This window comes from Meleagris gallopavo, chromosome 1 (genome assembly GCF_000146605.3).
Source record: "Meleagris gallopavo isolate NT-WF06-2002-E0010 breed Aviagen turkey brand Nicholas breeding stock chromosome 1, Turkey_5.1, whole genome shotgun sequence".
Classification (NCBI taxonomy): domain Eukaryota; kingdom Metazoa; phylum Chordata; class Aves; order Galliformes; family Phasianidae; genus Meleagris; species Meleagris gallopavo.
The window spans coordinates 60559832-60579470 of record NC_015011.2 but is presented as its reverse complement, the minus strand read 5'-3'; the positions used below and the strand labels follow the sequence as shown (position 1 = coordinate 60579470).

The following is a 19639-nucleotide window of genomic DNA, read 5'->3' as shown; positions in this document are numbered from 1 at the left end:
CCTGGGCAATCTGCTGTAGGTTGCCTTACTTGGACAGAGGCGTTGGACCTCTGCAGTTTGTCTGGTCCAACCTAACCTATTACATGACTATGTAAAGACAGTCCTAACCTAGCTGAAGTTTAAGGCACACATTTTTAACACATTATTAAAAAAAAATAAAAAAATACATATATATATTAAAAAAACCCATCAGACTGGCAATGCAAAGTTTGCCATTCTATCTAATTTTATAACCTGATTCTTGGCCTTGTTTTCTGTCCAGTGCAATAAAACCATTACAGTTGGAGGGAGTTTTGAAGGCACTAGTGGATGAACCAAGGTAATTTTTCTGCAGTGAGGGCTCAATATAATACATGTTCCCTGGAGCAGAACTACTGCCTGTTCTGTCACAGTGATGGCTAGTATTTGTTGCTTCTCTCCATACAGAGATTAGAAGCAGAGATGTTAATCAGCTGCTGGGCAACCCTGCTTCTCTGCAGCAGACAGGAAGATCCCACCAATTTGTCACATGTAATACAAGGAGAAGGATGGCATTGGAAATGCAGTTTCAGTGCTGGATGCGATCCATCTGTGTATTTCAGATGGAGCAGGTCCAGATAGAGCCTAACAGTCCTCTGGAGATGGGCTCATGTTCATCAACTCTGCTGGATATCCTGACTCAGAGCTCCATTGAATGTCCTGGAAAAAAAGCTGCTGCTGGAGGCTCTTTAGACTGTTCAAGACCTCTGGAGAGAGTTCATGACAAACCACCTGATTCTCCTGATCCTCTTCCTCCTCTTCCACAGGGTCATCAGGAGGCAAAGGAGAACATCTAGAGATGTAACCCTGGTCTGATTGCACTGACTGTCTTTGGTCTTTGCACTGGTCTTCAAAGATCAACTGGTGCTGCTTTTCAGCCTCCTCTTGGCAGAAACATGCATCTGAAGGAATTACACTCTGCTGATAAAGCGAGTACATAAGCCCATTCAGATGGCTTCTCAGTTCACCTGAGAGGTTTGCAGGACTCTGGTCATCTATTGCTGAAACATCACAGTCATCATGGAGGATGATGTTATTCCTCATTGGAAAACTTGTCTCCAGAAGATGAACTCCTTCCATGCAGTCCTCATTACTCAGCACGTGATGGCCAAAAATATTTTTGTCTTCCATGGAAGAGACTGGCTCTACTATCTGAACTGGAGCAGCCTCATCCAAAGAATCAATCAGAGTCTGAGAAGCTGGATCTCCACAGAGATTAAGCTGAGGCTGTAGTATACAACCTCTGTTCTCACCTTCACGAATGTGGAGATTGATGACATAACAGCAGTTAGGGTCAGGTTCTCGTAAGTGCAGTTGGTGTTTCACAATTCCACCTGGTTCACTTAGCAACGAATCCATCTGGCTCTCTCTGTTTAGGGATTGCAACTCTTCATCATTATCTAGGCTGATGCTTTCAGCCTCAAACCAGTTTGGGTGGTCTATCTGCCAGTTTCTGAACTTCTGAACTGCCTCTTTCAACTTCCGACCACTAGGGGTATCAATGTAGTTTTCAGCTGTGATTTCCTGGATTCGATGGATGCGCCCAGGCTCAAACTTCTCCAAGTCCTGAATCCGAAAATAAATATCCTCAAACTTATCCATCAGTTGGTACCTGGATGTGACATTGAACAGATCAGGAATATCTTTCTCGCTACTTATCCCATCAAAATAGCAGACTATATACATTCCAAAACAGGCTGGCTTCTTGAAATCTGGCAGGATCAAATTCAAGGCTGGGGTAAACAGGTCTCCAGTTGGCTTTTGCTGATCTTGCTTGAGACACACAGGCGCGCTCCCAAGCATGGCTTGCCATTTGGCCTGGGTGCCTCGTGAGCATAAGATTATGATCTTTGAGGATAGTTCTTCCATTTCCTTCTTCTGTCGAGTGAGCCAGGGTAATGGCCCAAACTCTGAGATCTGATGATCTTCTAGCAGATCTAAGGCTACAGCAGTGCCACAGACAGTCATCAGAAATTCAGCAAACTTCAACACCACATCCACGTAGAGCAAGTGATCGGCAGAATATACGATCCAAACCTTTCGAGGCTTTAAGGGTGGTAGAGGAAGGTTGGTAGGTGGTACTGCTGAAAGACAGAAATATTAATCCCAACGATGCAAACAACATAGGAGAGCATTAGCTTCAGAACTGCTATTTAGTATAACCTTTTGTTAATTTGGCAACATACAGAGACAACACACTATTGTAAAAATTTTTTATAGTAAAGTCCTGACAGTGGAACTGTGATTTATACTGATGCTTGGGTAGTTGGTGGAATTTCATCACACAAAAGTATAACACATGGGGTTCAAGAGGTTTGCACATGTAGCTATGCTCCCTGCTAGGGAGTTCAGTGCACTTCAGAACAATCTCCTGCTGCTACTGCTTAGATGATCAAAGATTCTTTTGCCAGTATAGCCTCAGCTGGGTCTCTCACTTTACAAAACAATTATCTCCCATCTGCCAAAGATGGCATTCCAACTTGCATATTCTCTGCCTGATGCTACTTGTTATTACAAAGTGTCTTTTGACTAAATGGGAAGATCCTAAGGCCACATTTCGGTTTTGAGAAGCACCTACAGAGGAGCAGAGTGCAGGAGAGCCCCTTTCTGAACAGTTGTGAGACTTCCAGAATACATTACATGTATTTGGCAGCACAACTTACCAGTTTGCAAATCATAGTGGCTGCACTTTCCTCGCCGGTGTCCTGGAAGAAAGAGAAAGTCACTATCAGTACTGAAAGTAAGAAAAAAAATTAACTCCTTCCAAAGGCCACATTCAAAAATCTTTAACTGCATGGGGTAGAAGACAACAGGCACCATAAGGATGACACAGGGAAGAAAAAGTCTAATACAAAATATACTAAATGAATGAAGACTTGTACCCGCCAATTTTGCTACTTCTCTACATTTCTCCATGGAGAGAAGAAATGCACACAAAACCAATTTTTTCCAACTTTCCCTGATCTGAGGAGGACAGAATCCCCAAACATTCTTCTACCTCTCTTTAATGCTGTAGAGATGATATTTTCTTAAGAGGCTTACCTAAAGAGCTAGCTAAAATGTCCCTAATACATGTTACAGATCAATTTTATATTAAGAAACATTCCAAAATATTTCCCATCACTCCTGCTCCTGTGATAACTGCTCCATGGTAATAGCATAATAGACCAGGAATTAGTTCTTAATCACTCACTTTTCCAGTCTGTGCAACGAATGTTTTCGTGTCATGTTTTTTAGTGAATGTGGAAGAAGAAAAACTTTACTTAAACTCAAAAAAGGAAGAAAATGAATTTTGCAGAAACTCTGGGTGTAACAGAAGACTATGGTCGGGACAAATGGGAAGCTTCTGTCCTGTAAAACTCTTGCGTAACGTAGGAGAAGAAATAAATGGAAAGGATATCTGTAGCAATCTGTGGGAATCAAAGGGCTGAACTATGAAGTTTCTTTTTCCCCTCACGAGCTCTGAAGATCTATACAAAAATGGAGTACTAGACAGCATAATCCATTGAAGACTTTATTTAAATAGGTGGATAGTACTAAGATCTTACAAATCCCATGATGTAGATCAGAAGAAAGTATTTACGTTGACATTATTTTAGTGGCAGTACATCAAAATGGGAAGAAACGAAACAGAGGAATAATTACAGATTAGGAAAAGTAGTTTTAGCATCAAATCTTTTGTTTATACTTGGTATGAGTCTTACCTGCTCGTTTTTTGGTCATACAAATGACACCTGCTATGACTGATCCCACCAGTAACACACAGATCCCAGTGATACACCAGTACACCCATATCATCATATCATCTGTGGTACAAAAAGAGCACACACACATTGTTCACACAAATACAAAGCTTCACTTGGGAACAGAAGTTTGCTGAGCAGCAGGTGCCAAGGGAGAGTTTTGCCCAAAACTACAGGTAATCCAGTACTTCCCTCCTACAACAGGCCACACCACAGTCACTCATCACGACATCCTGCTTTTGTGATGCTGTTTTGCACCACAATCTTGTTCCACAAAGAACTGTATGTGCAACACATTGAAAACACAGACCAATAATCTTTCTCTCTATACAGAAATGTTTACCCAGCTTCGACAGGTACGCAGCCCACATCCTGCCTGTTCTGCATAACACATCTTCAAAAAAATGTTTTTTTTTTTTTTTTTAACGTTTTTGGGTGAGGCATTTTTTTCAAACTACAGGTGCTTTTTTTTAAAATCAGGTGTCACTGCAGCCAAAAAAAGGATGTCAAATCATTTCTGCAGATGTCAAGATAAATCACATGCATAATGAATATATGCAAGCTATTCTCTCTAAAAGCTGCTTAATATTATGCAATTAAAAAAAAACACTCTAGGTAAAGTGACAGAAAGTATTTTATATTAAGACTCGTCTTGTCAAAAGCATTTCTCAAGGAATTTTATGCAAGTATTTCAAAAAAGTGCTCTCTATGGTTAGTGCTGCATACAAATACTTGCTTTCTTAGAGCTGTGAAGTACCTGTAATACAATTCATTTTGAACTCAGTGGGTACAGTGAGACATTTCCCAGCCATCGGGCCAGGGAGGATCATTTGTTATTCGAAATGACAGTGAAAGAAGTAAGATATGGTTAAGGGTATTAGGAGACCTTACCTGATGGGCCCACACCTGCAAAAGACAAGAGTTATGTTAAAATTCAGTTCTCGTCCATACAAAATATTGAGAAGTTAATTTAGAGAAACGGAAAGGAAATCTCACTTGGAGCTAGTGAACATGGGATGAAAGTAGAGTGCCTCAGACAGTCTGTACCACAGATGGCAAAGAACGGCTGAATCTGCAGGCAAAATAAATTCAGAAAACAAAAGCTATTCTTAAAAGCAATTCTGTTCCAGCTTGACTTTCCCCTCTGCCCCTACATTCCCTTTACTTTACCACAGGGGGACAGAATTCCCACTTCCCTTCTGAAAACAAGATTAATCAAGAATTCTTACACTGTTCACTATGAATTAACAAGGCAGGGAGCTTCTGTGGTTGTGCACCTGTCATTCCCACTTCAGACTCAGACTTGGCAACTCTACACTAAGGAAAAGCCACTGTCTACAAAGAAGATCTTTATAAAATATTCTTCCTGCCATAATCATTATTTCCCTGATGTATGTAATAGCTCAGAACAAAACACTGTGTGAAAAATACAGAATTCTTAAGCTGCACATTGCCTTGCTGAGAAAGGAATGGCAGAGAGACAACAGTGAGATCGTACCTGTACTTTGTAGTTGCAGCAAGCTTTCAAGTTCTTCTCCATTTTGATTGTGACATTTGCTTGTGGTTGCAGTTCGTCCTGCAGAAGTCAGATATGAGTTAATGGACAGGAGGAGAAAATGGAATGAAAGAAGGAATAAAGAAAAGAAGCTGAGCAGAGAATACAAAGCATTACAAAGACACAGACATTTCTAATTATTGTTTAAAAAAGTCTGGCCACCATCACGTGTGACTGACATAGTAACACTATTAAGACAGCACACTAAGGTTGCACAAGTTAACAGGAAACAAATCTGTACACTGCATAACATCAAATATGTTAAGAAACTGTAAGCTTAAGTTAACAATGCTAATATCTTAAGTTATTTAATGTGTAAATGTTTAATTAATAAGGCTTCTCATGTGTTTAATTAAAAAAAGCTGTCAACACTGCTGCCTCTTCCATCACAATGGACAAGTTTGTCCTTTGTTGAGAATTCATCAATTTAATAGTAACATAGATATGCTCTTTCCACTGCTCAGCAAAGATATACTCCAAAGTGAAGTTTATTAATCTGTGTCAGGAAAGTGTGCACACAGCTGTACCTGCTGTAATAACATGACATGCATTGGTACATGGAATACGAAAACTTCAAGTAAGAAAGAAATGGAACAATTAAGCAAGCTGAATGCCAGTTTACCTGCCCTGCCCCCAGGAAGGTGGGGACTGGTAACAAATATTCAGTACCTCTTTTCCCTCAGATGCCTGAAAGGGGAGATTTCTTATGCCAAAAGGCATTCTGCATCTGCTTTGTGCTTCTCAGGCACATAGGTCACAAGAACTGGAGGAACTGATTGACAGTTTAATTGAAACACCCGTTACAAACAAGTGTCTTGTTCTTAAAAAACACAAAAAACCCCAGCAAAACAAAAAACAACCAAACCACCAACTCTCCCCATACCATCACTTTTAATGAACTACTTCAATGATTTATCAAAGCTTTGTACCTTGGTTTTGGTTAACTTATTTAGTCCTATCTCCCAGGTGCTAGCTTGACACAGGAAATAAAGGCTGAAGAGTCATAGGTCAAAATTCCATTTCCACTGCAGGTGCTTACACTCTGCCTCACACATTAAAAAAAAATCTTTGAGAACATCTTTTTGGTCTTCTAGCCATCAAGTTCCTGATAGAAATTTCTCTTTTTCAAAGGCAAGATAATAATCTGAAAAGAACTTGAAAATTGCTGTGCAAGTGCATTTGTTACATCTCCTGCATCTTGGCTCCAACTCCTTTAACAACTGTTAAAGAAATGTTTGCCTAAATTTCTACAGAAGATATAATTGATATCATTTAGAAAGGTAATTACCTCTGTGACATCACGGGTGATCATTTTACACTTCCTCTCATTCAGGAAACTGGTCACATGAATTTGATATCGGGTTGGTTCCTTCCATGGATTAAAGCTCACAAGCAGAGTTATATCATCTAGACTTCTAGCTTGGATCTTGGGCTCCCACAGACTGCCTGGAAATAATGCAAGTATTCTCAAGTTTCTCAAATGTCAAAAGCATTTCAACAGGACATCCATGCCTCTGACAAATTCCTACCTGTCTTTACACATGGGGTGGTTCTTTTCATCAGAGGGTCCTTGCAATCTGCAAGACAGACACACCATCAGTGACTAGTCAGAAACACTGTGCTGCTGTTTAGGGGAAATACCCATTTTCTTAGCAGAAGCCAGAGACACACCTTGATAAGTAGATCTTTGCCCCAAAGTAGCAGCAAATTTCAAAGGAGAAACATCAGTTTGCAACGTATAAACTAGTCTTTCCACTGATGCTATGTTTTTTCATTATGGAGATACTAACAAGAAAAGACTAAAAACATATAGTATTTATAATGACAGCAATACTTGACAGCTCCTTCTGAGAGAAGACTTTGGTACAGTGGGGATCATAGTAGAATTAAAGCTTCATACTGATCTCTGGATTGAAAGCATCACAGCCATAACTTCCTTCAAAAGTATTCTGTCACAGGAAAACTAGTAGGTTGGTGTCTTCTTTGAAACCCAAATTGTCTTCCTCTTTATAATTCTATGAGCTTAATTTAGCAGGCTGGCAGGGGCCTCTTTCGGACCTTTTTCAAATTCAAATACAGAGTTATGCATTCAACATCTAGCAATGTGGAATTTACAGTTCTCAGCCTAAAGCATAACCCTCTTCCAAGTCATGAATACAAATGAAAAGAACTCCCTACAACTGCTTGCTTAAACAGCTGAAAGAGAAAATTATGGATCTTAAGTTTCCAACTTTCAAGTTTAGGCCCCTGTAATTCACAGGTATGCTCTAATCAGCAAAGCTCCCTGCAGCTGCTGACCTTGACACAATGCATTAGGTTTCTGAGGAACAGAAGAGGATAAAACCAGAAGAGCTCAGTATGACCACATACGATAAGGATAAGATTGCTGAAAACTGAATGCTCCCTCACTTTTTCCAGCACACACTGACTTCCACAACATGTACATCATATCTTCTAACTGCAAAGTCATACTGCCAACAATAAACAAGAAGGAAATTATGAACCAGTTTTTAAACCACATATAGAATGTATTTATAAAGTAGCTAATACAGCCAAAGGGCAATGAAGATGCTACCCATCTTCAGGGAAAACAAGTTCTTCTTAGTCATAGGAAAACATTCCTGTATAGAAGAAAGCATCAAGCAGTCAGCTCTATCAAATGTCTTGGTAATTCATATCTAACTATACCTTTGAAATCAAAGCTCATGTACCTAAAATTTTATAGGCTGTGAATTGACTATCCACATCCTCTTCTTCTATTCTGAGAGGTTTGTATCTGTTTATCTGTTAATTAGGGGAATCTCAGAGGAAGGCTCCTCCTCCTGCTCTAAACAGCAACAAGGGTCCAGGCTTCCTCATCCTGCATGTTTTTACCATCTGTTTCCATAGGGTTAGAAGCCTGTTTATCTTTTTCCCCTTTCTGGGACTTAAGACAGTGCTGTTGGTCTGTCCATGTCACTGCATTATAGCATCAACCTCTCTCTCTCTAATTGATACATATCAGCCTGGTGATTTTCTCTCACAACCTAGCCACCTGCTCAAAAAGTTCATCAAGCTGGGCAGGTTTGCACCCATGAAACCCTTCTCTTTCCTCAGGCCCTTGGGGAACTCAAGTCTTGAAGTTCCATGCAACTGAAGGCCTAGGCAGCTCTGTCTCTCAGGTGCTTCATCTGGATGCACGTGTCAGCCCAGAAAGGTTGTGGCCTCTCTGTCTGGGTTTCTGCCTCAGCCTGACTGTTGTGGCAGCTGGTCACCTTGTTTGTTTCAATAGAATGCTGCATCGTAGCGTTCCCAGATAAGAAGAAAGCAGTCTGCCTTGTGCCTGCTCAGCAGGCCCTGTCTGCTCAAACTACTGTGCCATGCCCTCCCCGTTTGCCCATCGCAGTCAGCACACTTCTTTCTGGTCACCCATGCTCCCCCTAGGGGCTGCCTTTGCATGTGCGGGAGTGTTACACTGCTGCTTCAGGCCCCACTCCCATTGCACCACCAGCTCTCATGAAGACTAGTGACTCTGGGCAGCACTCTCCTCACTCTTTTATTTTCCTCCCCCTCAAGGTAGCCTGTATCACACAGTGATTCCCCATTTCTCTATAACACAGCTGCACTGGTGCTGAAAAAATATTATTATTACCAAACTTGCTCACAGTTTGTGGGCCTAGTTTTGGGAAAACAACAACAACAACAACAAAGAAACACAGTAAAACAGGTCCATTACCGAGAAAATAGAGTCCTAAGCTCAAAGCCTAAGGAAAATAGAGCATCTCTTACCAGGCATTGTGAGAGACATGGACTTGCAATTGTAGTCTCCATTTACACTCAGTTTGGGTAGGTGGTAGACAGTCACTTGGTAAGTCTGGCCAGGTTCCACCTCAAAGCGGTTAAAAGTGAAATTCCACTGAAAACAAAACACACTCAACATGAGACTGCTGTCAAGAAACTGAAATTAACAGGTCCTGTCCCATTCTGTTGTCTCGCATGAACTTTTTTCTAAAGCTTGACTGTAGAAAACTACTCAGACACATTAAATCATTAAATGTATCAGTCCTCTGGTCTATCTCAAATTCTTACATTTGGAATGAAGGGAAAAAAAATTTCTTGGGAGCCTCTGAGCTGATACAATGATCTCATAACAAACAACCATGTGGAGTTCAGTACTTGGCCAGTTTACATATATATATACACACATACTAAGTTTATGCTGTTTTCCACATATCACTAAAGTTATTTAACTTCTGGAAGAGGGAATGGTTTCAGATGGTAAATGAACTTTGGCCCAGTTCTGGGTGATAAGGAACAAACTCCAAAATCCACTTCTGTAAGGAGATCTGTGGGTGCTCAGCAATTTTCTGATGAGCTCCCTAAACCAAGCACAAGTTGGAAGGACCAGGTTGGTGCTTTCCTCTCCATCAAGAAAGTACAAGAGAGAACTTGACTTAAAAAGAAAGGCTGAGTTTGAAAGGAGACTGTGTCACAGTGGCCAAACAGAACGCAGAAACTCCCACAACTATTTGCTTTAAGCAACATCTAAAACAGTAACACGTAGTAGGGATTGAGAGTGACTACTTAAACTCAGAGAACAGTAAAAGTGAAAGGGAAACTAAGTAGAGCAGCTTGTAGATGGATACACGCAAGTGTAGAACAAAATAGGTACAACACCAGACCTCAGACCCAATATCTTGATTGTTATGCCAACTCTTCTGACTAACCAGTCTGTACATAAAGAGAAAAAAAAAAAAAAAGGTAAGCCTTGCTATAAGATAGGAAAAGCAGAACCAAACTCATGGTAGTTCAGGCCCTTAGCACTCACCCGGCCTCCATCTGGACGGACCTGAAGAGGCAAGTTGTTCTGAAATTCAAACTGGGCGCAGATCTGTTGATTGCTGCTCACTTGCATCACTGCCAGCTCTGCCCCTCGGAGATAGCGGATGCTAGCTGCAGGCACACAGACAGAGACGTGTTTTCCCTTTCCTGTCAGCTGCATGTGCAAAGGCTGCAACCCCACGGAGATTACCACTGTGCCTAGACTTGATGCAGCCTTACTCCTTTGAGCTGCTGGGGATCTCAGCACAGAAATAACTGGCTATTAAAAACCAAGTGTGCAGGGTTGACTAACACCACTACTAGCTTACAGGCTGTCCTGCACAGCAAGAACTGAATCCATACTGATGAAGGGGCAGAGCAGCAGGCAATTGCATTCTCTAGGCACCCTGGAAATTCTCGGCCTGTTCGGTGATGTATTTAGTTTTGCCTTTCAATACTGCTTTATGTGGTTTTGGTACCAAAGCAAATATTGCTTTATTTGATATAAACAGTCCAAGTGAGCAAGTTCATAACAATGGCTGCACCAAATGATTGGGTTCAAGCTCTGGAATGGGCTGCCCAGGGAGGTGGTGGAGTCACCGACCCTGGAGGCGCTCAAGGAACGTTTGGATTTTGTGCTGAGGGACATGGTTTAGTGAGAACTATTGGTGATAGGTGGATGGTTGGACTGGATGATCTTGAAGGTCTTTTCCAACCTTGGTGATTCAGTACCTGAGGCACACCTGCTTCTTAGTTATGCTGAGGTAACAGCTCTATACTACCCTCAGATACACAGATATACACAGATCCTGCAGAAGCAGAATTAAGCATGTTTGTTTCCTATCTTGAATAACTGCAAAAATATGAATGAGAGCACATAAGCAGAACATTGTATAGAAGCAAAAAATCCATCAAATATTTGGACAGTAAGAAAATCTGACTAACTGGTACTCATTAAGACTCTAATAAGTCAATTATTTCTTTACCAAGACAGATGTGCATATAGGAAATTTAAGTTACAACAACTAGACTACCCTAAATAGGAGGTATCTGCACTGGGTTAACAGCACATTAATTAATATTTGCATGCTCTCAAATTAACTCTCATTTGTTCAGTTTGCAGATGTAATTCTCCTGCACGAGACTGCAGCAGTCAGTACTATCGCAAAGCTCGTAGCACAAGTCTTCTTTTTCCCCCTTGCTATTGTGGTAAAGGTACATGCCACTCTTGGGATAGGTTTCATTTGCTTTTCCCATTTAAAGTGCCATTATGCCATGCTAATGGGAGTGTTTTAAACTTCTGAATCCCCAGCATGCCCCAAATTCTGATTCATTCCTCAAGAAAAAACAAACCTACCCCTCAAGCAAAAGCAAAGCAAAGCAGCCAAAAGCCCAGATTTCAAGCTGTCCTTCCACAGCTCAATCATTAGAAGTCTTCAAGTCATAATTCTCCTCCCTGTCCCTCCTAGACCACACCTCATTCCTTTGTTCCACTTACCATCTGTGGCCACCTTCCACTCTATCCGAAGCACTGGGAGCAGTTCTCCATCTGTCTGACGGAAAACATCAGAGAAGACATCAAGGCTACTGGGAGCAGAGGGTGTCCATGTCTGATTCTGCAGCCAGCTCCTCTCTATGCAGGTACCTGCCCAGCAAATAAAAGCTGTTATCCAGAGGAAGATGGAATAAAGTCTACTTAACTGCAGTTGCTGCCTGGGTGAGGGTTACTCAGAGGGCAAATCTGAGTAATAGATTGCTTCACCGTTCAAAAAGGCAGCTTTCAGCATGTCAATAATTTATAAATCACCCGTAATATTCTCAACTCAGGCATTCTGGTAACTTATATTTCCTCTTTTCCTTGAAATCCATTAATAGATGATCACAGTTAGCCTAGTTGGTCAGGTAAGTTTACTCAGTACCTCCCGCAGCAAGCCCCCATCTTGCTGCTGAAACAGAACTGTGCTAGAACACCAGCACTCATTTCAAGCTTTCCAATGATAACATCAGGTACTCAAGCAGTTCTTTAAACAATGTAATTAACTTTTGGAGCAACTGCCTTATTTCTCATTTAAATACACATCTGACTTCAGCTTCCAGTGACTGCTCTTGCATTGCCTTTCTAAACTAATGAGCCCTCTGGACAGAAAAATAATTTATGTCAGTCAATAGAGTGTTAGGGAAAACAGGGCCTGTAATCCCATTAGAAAGTGATATCAGGTATGACAGGCATTAGATGGATATGGTAAGTGAAATGTTGGACAAAAGTCTAAGTGGATCATCTGGGCACATTAAAAATAGCTTTGCTGAGTAAGAGTGAAGCACCAACACAGGAAGAACCAGGCTGTCAAGTCAAGGAGGAGCTACAAGTGGGAAGTTGTTACTGCTCAAATGTTTTAAATAGATCCGTGATGGTGGCAAGAACAGGCCCAATGGTATGCATTTTTCTAAAGAAAAAAGATAAAAAAATCCAGAAGGAAATTGTAAATATCTAATGATAGAGCATCTGATAACTGTCGGACTGGGGAGTAGAGGAAAAAGCAGAACCATATTGACATACCTATGATCACTGAATGTATAAAAAGCAAAAAAGGAAAAAGATATAAGAGGTAGAATGATTATACAGCCTTTGCAGAGCTCTGTTTGACATTCTTCAGCTATTTCCTGCATCCACTCAAGAACTAAGCCTGCTCATGACAGCCTGATTTTAAGTGAAGGAAATAACTGGAAAATCCTTGGATGCTCATTTTACAAACAAAACAAAACAAAACAACCTGGTGAAATTCAAGTACCTTATAAAGAAGTGTGCCAAGCATTAACAAGACTATTCCCTAGAATGTACTAAGAACCAAGAGACACAATTTAAACCAAATTCAATCAAGGGAGAATTCTAATGGTGGAGCTGCAGTTTGGCTTTGCTCTGCTTCCAGGCTGTACTGTAATGCCCAGCTGCCAATGGGAAATATGATCCAATCCCATCCCACCCAGTCCCTCTTCTTGCCAAAAAATGTTTAAAGTCTGTGACCTACAATAACTTCAGTTTCCTTTTCCAATTCATACCCGGTAATCTACACTCATTACACTTGGCTGTAACTCTTTATGCTCCCTTTTTAAAAAATTTTAGCTCATAATAGTTTTCCATTGGGCACTAAGTCATAGTTTGAAATGAACATGTACTGAAAAACTTGTCCTAAAATTCCATTTCTTTAAAAATGGGCTCTGTCGGATTTAAAAATAAACAAGTTGGGTTGTGTGCTTTTTCCCACACTCCAACTCTACCCTGGGAAAGACAATTTTCCATTTGTCTTTTAGCTGGAATTGATCATGGATCAAACTGAAGACTCCCCGAGCAATGCTTTGCTTCACATCTCTCTGACTCCAGCAGGAAGGACTTTTTGTATGAAGCCAGTTAAAAAACCAAAGGGTTGATCTGATGAGAACGTGGCAATGAAGAAAAACATGACTTACTATTTCCTACGAGGCAGTTTAAATCCTGTAGGGGGAAGGAAAAAGAAAAGAATATTACTCATCAAATAGAAACTGAATTGAAAATAGTTTGCTTCTCTGTGGTAGCGGGAGGAAAGCAATTTAGTGAATAGCAAGGCATACAAGCTGGCAGAATCAGCCATTTACATCAACAACATAAAGTTGTTCTGCAGAAAAGCAAAGCTCAGGTTTGGGTTTAGCCACTGCCCGATGACCCGAGGCGTGCCTTGCACATTCATGTGGAGATGATGGTTTTCCCCACATGTATTTGTTTATGCTGGGAGACCCCACCATCAGTAGGAAAAAAGCATGCGAACTTGCTTGGTAATGTGATCCTAGTGATAAGAGAAGTTTTTTGCCAACTACACAGATCAAGATGAAGGCAAGGTTTCCTCCCACTCTCTTCCTTTGCCTCAACATATAACGGGGGATGTTGTCATTGCACTGTGGTCATGATAGGAGACAAGGCAGTGGTGTTTCTGACTTCTGTGCAGCTTGTTATGGCCAATACAAGGTGTGCATGGGGCTTGGCTTGTGGATACAGTCAGACATCACATCAGCCACACTGACCACCTGGTTATTTCAAATGGGAACACAGCTCTGCTAGCTAAGGAAAAGCACACATGTCATCAGTGGTCATATTTCAGCAAGCACAACTATGCTCTCTCAAACCTTGAGCAAAAGCAAGCGGATTCAGCATTAAGGTCCTTGTGCTTAAAAAACAAAAAAAATAACAAACCAACAAAGCAATCACCACCAACCAACCAAACATCTTTTCCAGGCTTTTACGCAAGTGGAAACAACACAAAGGTGTAAATCTTCAAGCTTCCATCACAAGTAACACATCCACACTGCAATAAATAGTGGCAGTATAAAAACACTTGTCTCAGGTGCTTTAGGACTATTTCAATATATTAATACAGATATACTGAGGAAGGTTCAGTGCAATATTTATGTTACGCAGTACTGATCAAGTTCATTACTGCTTAGAAAACCATCATTTCATTTCAATCACAAGGAAGAAATCTGCCCAATAGGCCACTCTGCATATTTAAATATAAATCCATGCAGGCAGAACCCTTGCCTTCTCCTGCACTGTTTCAGCTCTGGAATAGTGGTTCAGAGCTCACTGTGGGAACCCCAGGCTGGGGCTTTTCCCATTGTAAGATGGGGCCTTGGGACAGGTGGCACCAAGAGACACACAGCAGTGCCCTGCCTTGGGCAACAGGGCTGTAGTGTAACTGGGAGCAAAATAAATTAATATGTTTAATGTCAAAAGGTAAAATGTCCAGGAGGAACTTGACTATAAAGGTCAGAACAGCCACAACTGGAGGAAACACCCTGATAATCTGAATATCCGATAGCAACTTAGTCTGAACTACTACTCCTACAGACTACAGCTACACCACACTTAACTACTGCAGATAAATTCTCCACTGTTTATATCCTTTCGTACTTAAAAATGGTGTGTATATTTAATAGAAATGTTATCAGAACTTTGTATCTCTGAAATCAGCTATAGCTTTTAGTTTCTTTTTTCAACTACTGGAAGACTCTCATGTAACATCTGCAAGGGAAACATTTGGCAATGGAAACAACCTTGAGTGCAAATGCTGGTGAACCGTGACAAAATTATCCATGCTACCTTCACAGAAAGATGTATATTTAGTAAATTATTCAATGTGACAATGCTACTTGCATAAACAGGTGTACTGGTTTTGGCTGGGATGGAGTCAATCCTTCTCACAGGAGCTGCATTTGGAATTTGTGATGGCAGTAGAGTTAACCTAACAATTACCAAGCAGTGCTGGTGCAGCATTGAGGCACCTCCTCGCTCCTCTTCATGCAGTTCTTTACAACTGCATGCTTGACCCACGAGTCTTCTTTCTGTGATCCTCTGGCTCTCCCCAGCTAGCTAAGAGGAGCAAGTGAGCAGAGGGGTGGGCTGAGCAGAGCAACAAAAATAACAGGATACAAGCCATAGGTTTGGTTTGTAACCTAATGACTTTTGTTAAAAGCTATCAATTATTATTCAGTCATTTTGTCCTCCTGTTTTTTCAGTTATCAGTACTTATTGTAAACTGCCCCATGGTACAGTCCTTATATAAATTATAAAGCATTATTTGAAGAGCACCACCATCTGCTTTTATCTGCATGTTGGTGCTTCTGTTTATCAGCAGATAAGACAATTAACCAAGCAACAGTTGCAATTTGTTTTGTTTCATTATCAGTGTGAACATTGAACCAGTGCAACAGATCAGTGGACTCTCTTCCTCTAGTTAAACTGCCCTGAGTGAAGCGTTTCCAGGATGAGACTACTCCCTTTCTGGTGTTCTCTGAAAAAGAACAGCTGAACACAGAACACTCAGTCAGTTAATGACAATTCAGAACTGAAGTCTGACAATTAAGATGCGTTTAAACTTTCAACACTGAGTTTCTACTAAGACAAACAGCAACAAGGTGTCACTATGCCCCAGACCCACCTAATGATTTTCATAGAATTGTCTGATTGGAAGGGACCTTTAAAGGCCATCTGGTCCAATCCCCCTGCAGTGAACAGGGACACCTACAGGTAGATCAGGTTGCTCAGAGCCCCGTCCAGCCTGATCTTGGGTGTCTCCAAAGATGGAGCATCCACCACCTCTCTGGACAACCCATTCCAGAGCCTCACTGCCCTTATCATTAAAAAATTATCTTCTTATATCCAGTTTAAATCTCCCCTCTTGTAGTTTGAAACTGCTCTCCTTTGTCCTGTTCAAGAAGCTATCAGAGTGTTTTCCCACCCCGTACGCACCAACCATGTTGGTTTACTATGCTGTTAGTAGTTGAGAATTTAACAAGGTTGCCACCAGAAGGGAAGGACCCTCTGTCCAGAGGGCAGCCTGTACTGGCCCAGCTGCTGGCCTACTCCCTTCCCAGTCCCCAGGCAGTACAGGGATAGCCCAACAGCCCCAAACACCCAGAAGAAGAATCAATCCAGTCAGCATGTTCTTACTGTTGGCCACTGGAAACCAACAGGAGATGAAGCCACAATGCTGACACAACTTTACACCAAAAGAACGTAACTCTGGAGAATGACAGCTAAAAACCAGGAGGCAATTAAAGACAAAATGAGCCAGTTTTGCAGTAAAACAAGTCAATTACCTCTAGAATTGCATGAGCTACCTCCTTAGCGCTGCTGATTTTCAGCCTTATCTGATGCAGTTGCTCATTCAGACTGCATTAGCAAAGCTGCAGTCAGCAGAAACAATTAACCTAGTTTCCCTCCACAAGCAAACACAAGTTTAGATCATACAACAGAAATACAATTACAGTGATGGTTGCTTCTGCTCACCCACACAAAACTAAAAGCGTTGACAGAGCCGATACATGTCAGGCTGCACAGGATAGACAAGCAAAGAAATGGGAGGAGATGGCAGAACAAATGTAGAACAAAAGCTGGAGATAGAGCCTGCAGCCAGGCAGGGTGCTGTGTGTGTTGGTACAGAAGAGGCTTTAACTGAGATGTTCTCCCATACTCCCTCTTGCTTCTCAAGATGAAGAAGCAAAGTTACAGGGACACATGCTGCCTGGAACCTTCTGGCAGAGGGGCACAGGCATGGCCAACTCCTCCTGTTTACTTGTCATATTTCCACAGAAAGCCAAACAACTGTTTCTTTTACTTTTTCAAGCCTTTTTCTTCCTTTTGACATCACAGAAGAACAAACCATATGTCAAGGAGAATCACATGAATCTGAAACATACGAGAAACTGATTAACAGCAGCACGTCATAACAATTCAATTGAAATAGTTGGAGGCCAAGATTTCCCAGCAGGATGCTGTGGTAACTAGCAAGAAACTGAAGTAATCTGGGCAGGCAGCCAATTTTATCTTAAAGAGCAACTGCTGAGTGGGAAGAGCTCCAGCTCTTCAGATCTGCCTCTCACCTCCAGGCCATGCTGCCTCTCTCCTGATGCCTGTCTGATATGAAGTCTTTTACAGTTTCCCTTTCCTGATTTGTACGTTCAAAGAAGCAGAGATCAATAGGATGTGAACACATAAAACCAATAATTACTGTAAAATGATTCATTTAAGGCTGGTGGAAAACTATTTTCTACAAATTGTATGCGTTTTAATTTAGAAGCCATAGAGAAAAATGTTCTCTTCTACAAATCCTAAGCAAAATAGAATCCAACTTTAAAAGCTGAAGTTACTTTGTTAAAATTACTTTGAGTGTATTCTTTTATCGTGTTTTGGTAGCTTTGATCACTGATCCTTTTTAGGTCTTAGCAGCTCTAAGTGTGAACAGGGTCAGTGGTTCCATCCTACACAGCAAATTCTTGCAGAAAGCAATGGGAGGTCAATAGCAAACGCAAAGTGAACATGCTTGTAAAAAAAAGGCACAAGTAAAGGCTTCCTCACATGCATCACCATCACTATTCTCTGGAGACTTAGTGAATATCTGAACCAACAAAAGTAACTCCCATGACCCAACTAGGCACACCTATCACAAACCCCACATCCCACTGACACCAGCTACGGTGCCTCACGATGAGCACTCAAGGAGAACAGCCAGATGGGATATGTATGTGTACGGGGAGGAAAGCCAGCACCACCTCCCTGGAGATGACACATTCCAGTAACAGTTACTGGAAGGAGCTGTTTGCAGCCCTGCTACTTAGTCTACAGCCAGACAGGCTCGATGGAGCAGTGGTGAATAAGGAACATTTAAGTGCATTTGTTGACACTTTAATACACCGGGCTCCTGCTACTGAGCATTCAGTTTTGTTTACAATTAAAGGTGTCTGTGATATTGATGTGACACTTTCACTCCACTGCCCCTGGCTGGAAACCGCTGCTGCTCACTCTGCCCTTCCTCAATGCCTGGCAGCAGCGGGTGAGCAGGAGGATGTGGTCTCAGCACCCAGCCCAACTCCGACACCACGGGAGGGGCTCCCAGCAACCGACAGAAAAGGGAAACGGCTACCAACTGCCGCAGCCTCAGTCAGTCGCACTTCTGCATGTGTGTGTCAGCAGCTGTACCGCTCCCTTCAGCAGTGCTGCTCGCAGGTTTGTTTTTAAGCCAGCTCCTCTCTGAAAGCTGAATCTGCACTGGGGAATCCCTCACTGCACTCAGTGGTCTGTCTTCGCTTTAAAAGAAAGAAACTGAGAGCAAGGGAGATGGTCAGTTCAAGCATCAAGGACTGCAGGAACTCCACACTGTGCTGCTTTCAAGCTCTGTGTGACTAATGGTGTTTGGGATGCCCATGCAGTTTTGTAATGTGCTCTTGGCCTTTTCCAAGAGCTTTCACTTTGTAATTTCACAACACCCAGCCCAAAGTAAAACTGTGGAAACTGAATGCTTTTGAGGGGATATTATTACACAGGAGCATAAAGCAGAAGAGGAGAGGTCTGGTAACATGGGAACAAGAGTGTGACCAAACTTTAGGGAAGGACAGTGAGGGACAAAAGACAGAAAACGAATACAGGAAAAGGTTACAGATGAAGTGTCACATTTTAGGAGGGGCCCTGGCTTCCTGCGAGGCCAGGCAGATGGCACCAGGAGAACAGGACATGTCTGTCAACCCAGCACTCAGCATAACATCGGTCTGACCCGGGCGGGACAGGAAAATACTTCTACGTGACATGATGGATACTGTGCTGCAGGCTTCGCCTAGTGATGCGTGCACATGGCTCTGAAACAGCCTGCCGCAGAGCAGATGGGACTTGTCTCTCTCCATGCCGCTGACCACACGTACCCTGATGTCACATACAGAGGGAAATTCCTTTCTCACGAAAGCTGGGAGCACACAGAGCTTCCAAGGAAGCAGAAGACGGACTGTGCTACAAGAAGCGAACCGCTTACAGACCCATTCATAGCCGCACCACCCCGAAGCAAAGGAATACAGCTACATCCGAGCAGCCGCTTCCCCATCGAGCCGTCCCCATCCCTCCACGCAGGCCGGGAGCGGGAGGCCGCAGTGCCCGGCACAGGAGAGGCCCGGTCCCGGGCTCGGAGCGGCGGCACTCTGCCTCTCGGAACGGGCCCCAGCAGCCCCG

General features: G+C 42.2%; 1 protein-coding gene across 1 annotated transcript; it reads right to left on the bottom strand.

Annotated features, from left to right (window-relative positions):
• Window positions 1-415: 415 nt before the first annotated feature.
• Window positions 416-11752, bottom strand: IL17RA (interleukin 17 receptor A). The gene is made up of 10 exons (XM_031555090.1): window positions 11615-11752; window positions 10124-10248; window positions 9085-9211; window positions 6846-6893; window positions 6605-6762; window positions 5260-5337; window positions 4758-4833; window positions 3723-3824; window positions 2682-2723; window positions 416-2102 (listed from the first exon to the last, which is right to left on the bottom strand). Exons 2-10 carry the CDS (start codon window positions 10208-10210, stop codon window positions 604-606), a joined length of 2217 nt encoding a protein of 738 aa, XP_031410950.1. The 5' UTR covers window positions 10211-10248; window positions 11615-11752; the 3' UTR covers window positions 416-603.
• Window positions 11753-19639: the final 7887 nt, after the last annotated feature.

Bases quoted from the DNA above. Each gene is read 5' to 3' on its own strand.
- IL17RA (XM_031555090.1), bottom strand. From the start codon at position 10,210: ATGCAAGTGAGCAGCAATCAACAGATCTGCGCCCAGTTTGAATTTCAG. The intron at 6,894-9,084 runs GTAAGAGATGCT...TCTGTCTTGCAG, and splicing joins CATGTCTCTCACAATGCCTG to ATTGCAAGGACCCTCTGATG. The intron at 6,763-6,845 runs GTAGGAATTTGT...CATTATTTCCAG, and splicing joins CACCCCATGTGTAAAGACAG to GCAGTCTGTGGGAGCCCAAG.